This window comes from Gopherus flavomarginatus, chromosome 4 (assembly GCF_025201925.1).
Source record: "Gopherus flavomarginatus isolate rGopFla2 chromosome 4, rGopFla2.mat.asm, whole genome shotgun sequence".
In the NCBI taxonomy this organism is placed as follows: domain Eukaryota; kingdom Metazoa; phylum Chordata; order Testudines; family Testudinidae; genus Gopherus; species Gopherus flavomarginatus.
Window position 1 is genome coordinate 38,689,442 of NC_066620.1, and position 12,093 is coordinate 38,701,534.

A 12,093-nucleotide genomic window follows, 5' to 3' on the forward strand; every position below is an offset into this window, starting at 1 on the left:
GTGTTTTAAAAATTTGGAAAAAGGCAAAAAAACCACTTCTTAATGAAGTGAAGTCTTGTCTATCTCAAGCTGATTTTATTGTCAGCTGTGCATTTTTAACTGTTTGCTATTCTATTTCGTAGCATTGTCAGTGAAGCGGGAGCATCTATCTACAGTGTTAGTCCAGAAGCTTCTAAGGAGATGCCAGACCTAGATCCTAACCTAAGAAGTGCAGGTATGAAATATACATAATAGTTTTATTATTCATATAATTGAATTGGTATTGTATGTGATATTCCGTACAGTAATAAAAAGAGGCCCATAAATACAAGGGGAGGGGATGGACTGAAGAAAGCACTTTTACCTGTGACTTTGCAACTCTTTATATTTGGTTGCTTGGTTTCTCAACTGTAATGTTGGATTAACATTATTTGGTATGGAGTTTGGAATGTGTTTGAAATACTGGATATCTAACTATCCATCTGACCACACTGCCTTCTATCTAGCCCTGTTAAGGCTCTGAGCTGACATGTCTCATGAATATGTTTGGTCTTGTGGACTTCTGGGGCTAAACAAGATCCAGAAAATTGCCAAACTTTTGACTGAACAACAGGACATATGCACTCTTCTATGAACTAACCCTCATCTTTCTCACATCTCACACACACTTGCGAATATATACATACGTGTCTACAATTTATATTTTGCCCAGAATGTGGTCACTTTTAGTGTGTTTTTCCAGTAACTGCACATGATCTTTAAAGCAGAAGTAGTTTGTTTTAGAGATGTAAAAATGACTACTGCAGTGTAAATGCCACTGTAGTGTAAAATAGGCCAGGTGCATAATGAGATCATTGGAACCACTGATGGTATTAAAATGTGTGTTTGATTATGGGATACTCTGTCAGGGTATAACGTCCACTGATTGCGGTGGGGCCAGGATTTAACGTACAGATTCCAGCTCTTCAGGGGACAGAGTTACAGGGGCAGAATGAGGTTGTTTTTAGGGCTGTCAAACGATTTAAAAAATTAATCATGATTAATAGCGCTGTTAAACAATAATAGAATACAATTTATTTAAACATCTTTGGATGTTTTCTACATTTTCAAATATATTGATTTCAATTACAACACAGTACAAAGTATACAGTGCTCACTTTATATTAAATTTTGATTACATGTATTTGCACTGTAAAAAAAAAAAAAGAAATAGTATTTTTCAATTCACCTAATACAAAGACTGTAGTACAATCACTTTATCCTGAAAGTTGAAGTTACAAATGTAGAATTATATATAAAAAATAACTGCATTCAAAAATAAAACAATGTAAATCTTTAGAGTCTACAAGTCCACTCACACCTACTTCAGCCAATCGCTCAGACAAACAAGTTTGTTTACATTTGCAGCAGATAATGCTGCCTGCTTCTTGTTTACAATGTCACCTGAAAGTGAAAACAGGCATTCACATGGCACTGTTGTAGCTGGCATCGCAAGATATTTATGTGCCAGATACACTAAAGATCCATATGTTCCTTCATCAGGGCCGGCTCCAGGCACTAGCTGAGCAAGCTCGTGCTTGGGGTGGCAGATACTAAGGGGCATTCCCTCGAATCCCTTTTTTTTTTTCTTTCTTCGATGCTTCGGCTGCCCCGTAGGTTTTTGGTTCGCGGCTCCAGCCGCCCTGTAGGGAGTGGCGGTGCGAAGGAGGGGAGCGCCTTGCTGGGAGCAGGCTGGACCCTCCGTCTGCCCCAGCTGGTGCCAGGTTTGTAGCAAGCCCGGCAGGTCAGCCCATGTCCTTCCCCCCCCCCCCCTCGACTGGAGCGGGGCAGAGCCCTCCCGGCAGGCGGCGCGGCGGAAGCCTTGGCTGCTCCCCTTCTCTCTTCCCCCCCATGCTCCGACTCCCTCCCCCCCGCTGCCTGAAGCACGTCTGCAGCGCCGGGAGTCCCCCTGCACTCATGCTCCAGCCGCTCTGCACTGTTTTTTTTTTTTGTTCTGCCGCTCCAGCTGCCTCGCAGGTTGTTTTTTCTTTGTTTTTTTTTTTTTACTTGAGGCGGCAAAAAAGCCAGAGCCGGCCTGCCCTTCATGCTTCAACCACCATTCCAGAGGACATGTGTCCATGCTGTTGACAGGTTCTGCTTGCTAACAGTCCAAAGCAGAGCGGACCGACTCAAGTTCATTTTCATCATCTGGGTCAGACGCCACCAGCAGAAGGTGAATTTTCTTTTTGATGGTTCAGGTTCTGTAGTTTCTGCATCAGAGTGTTGCTCTTAAGACTTCTGAAGAATGCTCCACACCTCATCCCTCTCAGGTTTTGGACGGGACTTCAGATTCTTAAACCTTGGGTCTAGAGCTGTAAATCTCACGTTGGTACCTTCCTTACATTTTGTCAGATCTGCTGTGAAAATAACCGTGTGTTGGGTCGTCATCCGAGAATGCTATAACATGAAATATGTAGCAGAATGCGGGTAAAACAGAGCAGGAGACGTACAATTCTCCCCCAAAGTGTTCAGTCACAAATTTAATTAATGCATTTTTTTTAACGAGCATCATCAGCATGGAAGCATGTCTTCTGGAATGGTAGCTGAAGCATGAAGGGGCATACAAATGTTTAGCGTATCTAGCACGTAAATACTTTGCAACTCCAGCTACAAAACTTCCATGGAATGCCTCTTTTTACTTTTAGGTGACATTATAAATAAGAAGTAGGCAGCATTATCTCCCATACATGTAAACAAATTTGTTTGTCCGAGCGATTGGCTGAACAAGAAGTAGGCCTGAGTGCACTTGTAAGCTCTAAAGTTTTACATTGTTTTGTTTTTGAGTGCAGTTATGTAACAAAAAAGAAGCTATATTTGTAAGTTACATTTTCACGATAAAGAGATTGCACTACAGTACTTATATGAGGTGAATTGAAAAATACAGTTTCTTTTGTTTATAATTTTTACAATGCAAATATTTGTAATAATATAAAGTCAGCACTGTACACTTTGTATTCTGTGCTGTAATAGAAATCAATATATTTGAAAATATGGGAAAACATCCAAAAATATTTAATAAATTTCAGTTGGTATTCCATTATTTATCAGTACAATTAATCACGTTTAATTTTTTTGAGTTAATCGCGAGTTAACTGCGATTAATCAACATCCCTAGTTGTTTTATATGACTTTATCTGTGTTTCCATTTTCATAATTTGTAAATTTTTCTAGTGCTTGCTCACCTTGATTCCATTCTAGGTGTGTGCGCGCCCATGTACGCGGTTGTTAAAGATTTTTGTCTTTGTAGTGGTATCTATAGGGTTGGCTGTGGTGCCCCCTTGAGTGCTGCACTCCTGCATCGGTATATTAGGTGCTGCCAGCTCTACACCCTCTGAGTTCTTTCTTACCACCCGTGGTGATTAGTTGGAGCACCTCCTCCTTGTCTACCAAAGGCTAGCGGTTTCATCTCTACTGTATTCGATCCTTAGGGCCTTGTAAATAGTTTGTTTATAGTAGTTAGTGTTTAAGTAGTTGTTAAGTAATGTAGGAAGAAGTTACAGTCCCAAAGGCCTCTGCCCCAGGTGGGGCATACTCCAGTCTCCAGGTTTTAAGCCCTGCTCTGACTGTAGCAGGCCTGTGCCTGTTAGTGACCCTCATAGCAGCTGCCTGAAATGCTTGGGGGAATCGCATGTGAAGGACAAGCGTTGCATGTGTAAGAACTTTAGATCCAGGACCCAGAAAGAGCACGACATCCATCTGAAGGCCCTCCTCGTGGAGAGTGCTCTCTACCTGTCTTCTGAGCCTTTCCAGCTGGACTCTACCCCTAGCACTTCGGCCTCGATGCATAGCGAACTCCTGGCATCGGGCAAGAAAGAAGTCCAAGAAAGACAGCTTCCCGGCACCAAGCAAGAAAGGTCTCAGGGTACTGGGCAAAGGACCCAGTTTGAGCCACCTGTCCACACCAGAGCCATATGGGCGTGCCTCCCCAATGGAGGCCCCTACCTCCCCAAGGGACCTGCCACCGACTCCCGGGAGCTGTAGGGGACCCAGGCTTGTGGCGAGGCCAATGACTTTCCAGGCTTTCCCAGCACCCAGAGAGAAGAGGCCTCTACCAGTGCCGCTGGTGCCTTGTGTATCACAGGAAGTGGCAAAGGCTCCCTACGAGGACAAGCCAGCTGTCAAACTCCTCCCCTCGCCGGCAAGTGAGCGCTGCCGATCCCCAGAGCTGAGACAATGCTCTCTGTCTGCATACTGCAGATCTCCAGTTTTGCAACCCAGGTCCTCTGCAAGTCACCCTAGATCACCGGCACCATGATCGCCGTCCTCTCAACGCGGATTGCCTAGCGGGAGGCGCTGGTCATTGTATTACTGGCATCGTTTACCCTCCCATGGTTGTCGTCTTGGCGCAGACCCCTGTCTTCTGCACCATGGGAATGGTCTCTGTTGCTGTACCGGTACACCTGCCCCCAGCATCGATCCTCTTATTCAAAACGCCAGTCTCCAGTGGCGACGGTTAGCCACCAGACGCAGGCATTGACAGCCACACTGTGGTCATCGGAAGTGGATTCCTCCAGCACTGAGAGGGAATTGAGTGCCCCGCCGAGGCATCTCCGGTGTGATCGGGCACCTGAGGCTGTGTCAACCTCTGTGATGCCATCTTGGCAACATGGCCAGTGGCCAGCACAGTGGCCTTACTGGAGTGTGTGGGGCATGCTTCTGATGCCAATACCCCCTTCACACCTTGGGGCAACAGCTGACGGCACTTGTGGCACACAGGATCAGTGTGCAAAGTGCACTCAGAGGTCAGGGTAGAGGAGCGAGTGCCCACCCCAAAACTCCCTTCCCCTCGGCGATGTTGCTCTGGGGCCTCCCCCGGTGGTCCAGTTGTCATCCTCATCCCTATACGAGGCGGAGGTAGGGCCCTCGAGTGCCAACCCGCCGGATGACTTCAAAGAGCACTAGGCCCTGCTTCGACGGGTGGCCAAGAACTTGGGTCTGGAGGTAGTGGAGATCGCCGAACAGACGGGCACCCTGTTCTGTGTGCTCTCGGCACCTACCCCTGTCTACGTTGCACTATGAGTGCATGATGGGGTCTTAAAAATAGCCAAGCCCTCTGGCAAACCCTATCATCCATCCTTCCCACCTCCAAGAGGGCTGAGAAAAAATGCTTTGTCTCAGTCAAGGAATTTGAGTACTTATATACCCACCTGCCTCCAAGCTTGCTGGTAGTCTCTGAAACCAATGAAAAGAACAAATAGGAGCACAGAAGTTCAGCCACCAAAAATAAAGAGGCCAAGAAGCTGGACCTTTTTGGGAGGAAGGTTTATTCAATGGCCAGCCTTCAGTTCTGGGTGGCAAACTACCAGGCTCTGTTGTGCAGCTACAACTTCAGCTTATGGGATTTCCTCTGTAAGTTCAAAGAGTCCCTGTCTCAGTACTTGGTCCAAGAGTTTGGTACCCGATGGAGGGAGGTACTGCAGCAGCGAGGTGCTCCCTCCAAATGACGTGGGATGTGGCCAACTTGGTAGTTAGGGTGGTTGCATTGGCGGTGGTCGTGAAGTGCCGCTCTTGGCTTGTCCCAGGAAATGCAGGCCTCAATTCAAGATCTCCTGTTTGATGGGAATGGTCTTTGCGGAGCAGACTGATGCAAGGCTGCATGACCTAAAGTACACTTCAGCCATCCTTTGCTCGCTGCGTCTGTGTACGCTGCAGTCGGTGAGGAAACAGTTCCAGCTGCCGCCAAGGTCTTGGCTGCCTCGACAGGGATCTGCAAGAAGAAGGGATAGAGACACAAGCTTTCTTCAGGTTTTAAAAAATGTTTAGGAACTGCTTAGTTAAAGGTAGGCTATGTGGAGCTTATGAGATGTGCAAGGATAGAACACTCTATGCCTCCCCAGTGGATCTTCCTCCTTCCTCCCCCACGCATGGAGAAGAGTTGCATTGTGTGGTATATAAAGTTGAATTATTACAATAAATCATAGGCCTTTGCCTCCCCAGGCCACCCTCTTGCCTCTTAGTGGGTATGTCTACATTGCAAGAAAACACCCGTGGCTGCCCTGTGTCAGCTGACATGGGTTCATGGGGCTTCGGCTGCAGGGCTATAAAATTGCAATGTAGATGTTCAGGCTCAGGCTGTGGGACAGCCCCTCCCCCAGCATGTCTACACCGCAATTTTATAGCTCAGCAGCCTGAGCCCCACGAGCCGAAGTCAGGTGATACAGGGCAGCTGCAGGTGTTTTATTGCAGTATAGCCATGCCCAGTGTGGCTCTCCCCTTCCTGTATGCTAATTTACTCCTTTGTGACTAATTCCTTCAGGGACCATGCAGAGTGTGCAAACACCACGTCAGGGTAGTGACGGACTGCATAGTGGAAACGCCTTGTTATTTGTAAATGATGCTACTAGTAATTTGTCCCTACTCCAAACCTCCCCAAATTACTATTGTTACTGAAAGGTACCTGTCACCACCCAGACCAACAGTTAAAAAATATTTGGAGTTAATATAAACAAACAAATAAACATTAGGAAAATGTTCCAGGTGGAAAGTTCCTCGTTTCTTAAACTCTCTTAATCTCCAAAACACACCTGATTTTTCTGATGCTTTCAAGAAAAAATGACGTCCTGTGAAATATCAGGCAATTTGCCTTAGTTTTCATAAAACTAGTGGGTCAAAAGCAGGTCTGTTAATAGATGACTAGCTTCAATGTTAATTATGTAGAGAATTGCATCTCTCTAAAATATATAGATATTTTACTTCACCCATCATTGAAATGCAGCCATCTCTGGTTTGAAAAGCAGTACTTCTTCTGCAGTCCCCAGGAATGCTATATGTCAGTTTAGGATAAAAAGTCAAGAATATTGATTGTATCCACTTGCAACTGCAGTGGGATATCAAGGTTTATAGAAGTCAACTCCCTAAATACTTGTTTACAAATATGAGAATACAGCCTTTTAAAATCTAGCTGACTCTTTTCTTGAGGTTTATTTATAAAAAATCTATACTGTAATATATTTCCCTGCACTATGCAAGCAAAGACATGAACAAAGTTAGCATTGAATGGCTAACTTTCAAGGGAAGCACAGCATAATACAGTAACTTCTCACTTAAAGTCGTCCCACTTAACGTTGTTTCATTATTAGGTTGCCGATCAATTAGGGAACATGCTCGTTTAAAGTTGTGCAGTGCTCTCTTCTAATGTCGTTTGGCAGCCGCCTGCTTTGTCCACTGCTTGCAGGAAGAGCAGCCCGTTGCAGCTAGCTGGTGGGGGCTTGGAACCAGGATGGACCGTCAGCCCCCTATCAGCTCCCCCTGTCAGCTCCCTGCTCCCCTAAGTTCCCTGTGCAGCAGCTGCCCAGCAGGCTAGCAATTGCAGCTGTCCCTTCTCCCACTGCCGTGTGCTGCTCCTGCTCTCTTTCTTCATGTGCGGGGAGGAGGGGAGGAAGAAGAGGGGCTGTCAGGGTGTCCTCCTCCCCCCTGCTTCTGCATCCCTCATACCCCATCTTCCATAGAGCAGGCGGGACACACGACAGGGCTCAGGACAGAAGGAGCTTGCTAGCAGCAGCAGCTGCTGTCTCAGCAAGCTGATCTAATTAACAAGGCAGTGTACTTAAAGGGGAAATGCACATCTCTCTCTCTCTCACACACACAGTGTGTGTCTCTGTCTCTGTCTGCTATGCTGTCTCCCCTCCCTCCATTCCTGCTGCCTTGTAGAGTGTGAGAGTTAACCCTCGAGGGCTCAGCCAATTGCTAGTTCATCATTTAGCAGTAAGGCATTTCCCTGGGAAATATCCCACCCTCTGACTCCTCCACCTCAACCAAGCTTCACAATCATCATCACTGTGTACCAATATTAAATTGTTTGTTTAAAACTTATATTGTGTGTGTGTGTGTGTATTATACTATATATATAGTCTTTCATCTGGTGAAAAGAAATTCCCTGGAATGTAACCCCCTCATTTACATTAATTCTTATTGGAAATTGGATTCACTTAACATCGTTTTGCTTAAAGTCACATTTTTCAGGAACATAACTACAACGTTAAGTGAGGAGTTACTGTATAAGCATAGTATTGAAAAAGAATCAAAAGAAACTGATAAAACTACATTTGCTACTTTTTCCCTCTTGAGTGCATCTTCCTCTTGTAATCTTGGATTTCTTTTGTTTGGTATTGGTGAGCATCTGATAATATGGTGTGAAAGATAACTTTTTTTAATTATGTTACATCATGTTAGGTTCTCTGTACACAAAATAGAGTTTAGTACATTAAAAGAAGCTGACAGCAGCATGATGAAGTGTGACATTTATAGTTAAGATAAAAGATACTGCAGACATATTATATGAGATAGCTGTGATCTTAACACAATTTGCCACTTTAACATTTCTCTCAATACAAAGTAGATAGACCCGTGTCTGCCCATGAGCTATATGAATCTAAAAAAATATAAGACAGTGCATTTTGTAGGAGAATTCACTTTCACATGTTGTACTTTATTAAGCACTCTTCTGGTAGTGCTAAAGAACCACTGCTTGTGTAAATGTATCTTTATTCTCACTCAATTCTGACTTCCCACTTAAAAATATAATACAGCTATCCTTACTGAAAATGTTTTATTATTCATTTCTTATAAATGAATAAACAGATAAGTGTTCACTTAGCCAAAAGGCTACTGCATTTGGCATTAATTGGTAATCTCTATAGATGGGTCAAGAACTGAATTATTGTTCTATCAGCTTTTTAACTTGTTATTAAGGTTATTAAGAATGTTGTGATGATGCTATTTGGGTGTGGGATTTGGCTTGAGCATGATAGAAATTGAGCTATTATCTCTTCCAGCAGCCTCTTATCCATGCAAAACAAGGCGTTGATGTGTGCCATAATAAATCCCTGCAACCTGCACAGAAGTGGATTGGGGGTAAATGAGGATATATGCTATATCAATCTCAGGGAGTTTATTCGGCTCTGTGAGGGTCCATGGGCAGATAAATGGTATCAAAAACTGCGAATAAGCCTAAAATGATCAGCATGGACTCCTAACCTTTGTCCGTAGCTAGAATCACCTGCTGAGGTGATATGGTCTGTGCTACCATCAGTATGCAGAAGTCAGGCTATTTTTATGACCGTGGGATTTTTTTTGTTTTTTTTCGTCAGGGAACACAGGCTTTTCTAGTTCCTGGCTGACGTGGTAACTTTTATGAGGGCATGTTGACTGAATCTCAGACTTGACAGGATGGAGGTGATTGTGGTCCTGTCTTTCCTCAGTATTGAATGGGTTCACGCACCCTTTCATCAAGGTGTTTGCAATGTAGTGATGTTCCTGGATCCCTAAAATGTCAGATGTATTTTGTAGTCAAATCACCTGTTTTCATATGAGCCTAGTAAGGTGATTCTAACTGTACTTTCTATGTCTTTATCAGTTATTTATTCTCTTATGACCTTCAGACTGGATTACTGAAATGCACTCCATGTATGATTAACCTTGGGGGTCACTTGGAAGCTAAAGCTGGTGCTGAATGTTACTGTGTGTTTGCCTAGAAGAACTACAGATGCCATATTGAATCAATTTTCTGAGAGACAGTACTGGTTTCTTTCTTGATTCCTGGTGTAATTTAGGTTGTTGACCTGATCCATTATTCTCTTCATGGTTTAGGTCCTGGTTACCTGGCCCTGATCTACACTGGGGGTCGGGGATCGATCTAAGTTACACAACTTCAGCTATGTGAATAACATAGCTGAAGTCAATGTACTTAGATCCACTTACCATGGTATCTTCACTGTGGTGAGTCAACTGCTGCTGCTCGCCCATCGACTCCGCCTGTGCCCCTTGTGGCAGTGAAGTACAGGAGTCAACGGGAGAGCGCTCGGGACTAGAAGCGATAAATCAGTCACTGCTGGATCGATCGCTGCCCACTGATCCGGCAGGTAGTGAAGACATACCCCTGGGAGCCTGTATTTCAGCTAAAGTCATCTGAGGTTTTCTGTCTGATCGTCCCTAGATTTCAGTGTCTGGAGATGGGGGTACAGGAACCTCAGAGGAGGGCTCTTGGCTCTGGAACTTCTTGTTTCCATTAGCCCACTAAAGTCAGAGTCTGTTGACCTTTAGGGCACCATGCAAGATCCATCTTGCTTCTTTGATTTTTGCCTGGGGGGCTGATTTATAAAAGTGATATATAATTTAACGAGGCATGGACTTCCCCGTTGTTGACACTGACCATCAACTATTGTGGTGTTTGTGCATAAATAACATGTGATTACACAGTGTATCTGGTTTAACTAATTCTACACTTTTTACTGTATTCCAGTACAATAATTTTTCTGCACGATCTGGAGTTCAGAAATGTGACATGCATACTCCTTAGGCAAACCCTCACCAACCTTTCAAAATGATGTCATCTCTTATAGTAGATTTCCTTTGAATTTTATGGTTGGATTGGGCAGATAAGCTTAGTGTTCTGGTAGTAATATTTAAAACCTTGTAAACTTCAAAATCAATAACATTACCATGGGTATGGAAAATTTCAAACAGTTTTTCCAGATAGTATTCAAATGATGTACAAATATATTTTTGGGACATTTGGGGGGGCTGGAGGTTGTCTTGTGCTCTTCACAGAATAAAACCTGAAGTCTAGATTTTTAACACTATTTTAAACTGAGATTTTTATATTAATACTTATTTTAAGATCTCTTTGTTGTTGGAATCAGAGTACACATCTACACCATGAAGTAGTGGCACATCAAGGCAGCCTACAAGCTCACTTTGTCGTTTTTACTTTATTATGAAGTACAACTGTTTGGCTTACTGTGAAACAGGGATTTGTCTAGTTCCTGGACCGCTGAAAATCTTGTTAGCTGCACACCACCCGGCATTGATTTTTTGGTGGTGGTTGTTTGGGGTAGGGAGTGGAGGAGAGGATGTATATTATGTTTGTCACAGATAAAAATGTCTGGGTTGAGTGGTCCCTGACTGGCTGTGTAATGTAGAAAGCAATTGATCAAGTGGAATGTTTGTTTCAACTGCTGTGCGTAATCAAAGGGGGGAAAACCCTGATGAAATTAATGTTTTATAATAACTTTAAGCAACAGCAGTGCTGCTGAGTCCTGGAGATAAATTGTGGCATGAAGGTTGAGAGAGAGAGAGAATTGCTGCCGTGAAGTAAGATTATGTAGCAGCTCTGATTGTGTGTTGGGGAACGGTAACACTAATTTAGGAATCCTTCAATTTCAGGGTATTACATTTCATTTGAAGTTTTTACCGTACTGATAAAATGTCTTTCTTTGCAATCACTTTACTTTCTTTTTTCTTAACCACTTAAAACCAAAATAAAGAACATGGTGTGCTCCATTGCACCAATTTATGCAAGTAATACAGAAAAGCCATAGTATGAAGATTTCTTCAGACACAGGTAGGATAGGAAAGGGCACTTACCGTTTACAGACAAGGACATCTATACTACCCCTTGTCAGAAGAGATCACCATACTAAAGCTTGTCTGTACTACTTAGTGCGGTGAAGCACTAAGTTAATGTTGCACTTAGTGCAATGAAGCACTTTTTAATGTATTTATCTGCTTAAGCAAGATCAATGCATTTTAATTTCCATATTACAGAGCATAAAAGAAACACCCATCTTCATCTCAGCCTGTCAGGGCTTGGGATCCTATGTTTGACTTCATAGTTGTGTCTCCCAGTTAGTAGGAGAGCGAGCTGCAAATATGTAAACAAACTAAAGTTACATTTTGCACAAGCATTGCGTACCAAGATGGTGAGAATGTGGGCTGTATTCTATTTGCAGGTATGATATTGAAAAGACACTGCTTTAAAGAATGATTTCTGAGGATAAAGTGTGTCTTGGAGAGCAAAAGGTCAGCTAACGCAGCTTGGCTTAGCATTGTCAAATCCCATCTGCTTGTCTTCTCTCCACAGGGCAGAATACATTGGATTATTGTACGCTCAAAGTTCAGCAAACCATTTGCACTTTCCCTTGCAAGCAAAAACCTTATAGGCTTGTTGGGACTTTGAGACTGTCATGCTACAGGGGCTAGTACCCTTGGGTGCTGTTAAAGATAGAGATGTACAGTTCAGAGCTGTCATAGTGCCAGCAAATGGAAGGTAAAGATAGGAGACAATATAATTTCTTC

The 12,093-nt window shown here is 43.5% G+C and overlaps 1 protein-coding gene across 2 annotated transcripts in view; it reads left to right on the forward strand.

The window, feature by feature from the left end:
* Positions 1–12,093, forward strand: part of SRBD1 (S1 RNA binding domain 1) — a 249,577-nt gene that overhangs the window by 132,808 nt on the left and 104,676 nt on the right. For both annotated transcript variants that reach the window (XM_050951786.1, XM_050951788.1), the window contains exon 17: positions 123–214. In XM_050951786.1, coding sequence (XP_050807743.1) covers positions 123–214 — 92 coding nt within the window. The remainder of the gene's footprint in view (positions 1–122; positions 215–12,093) is intronic.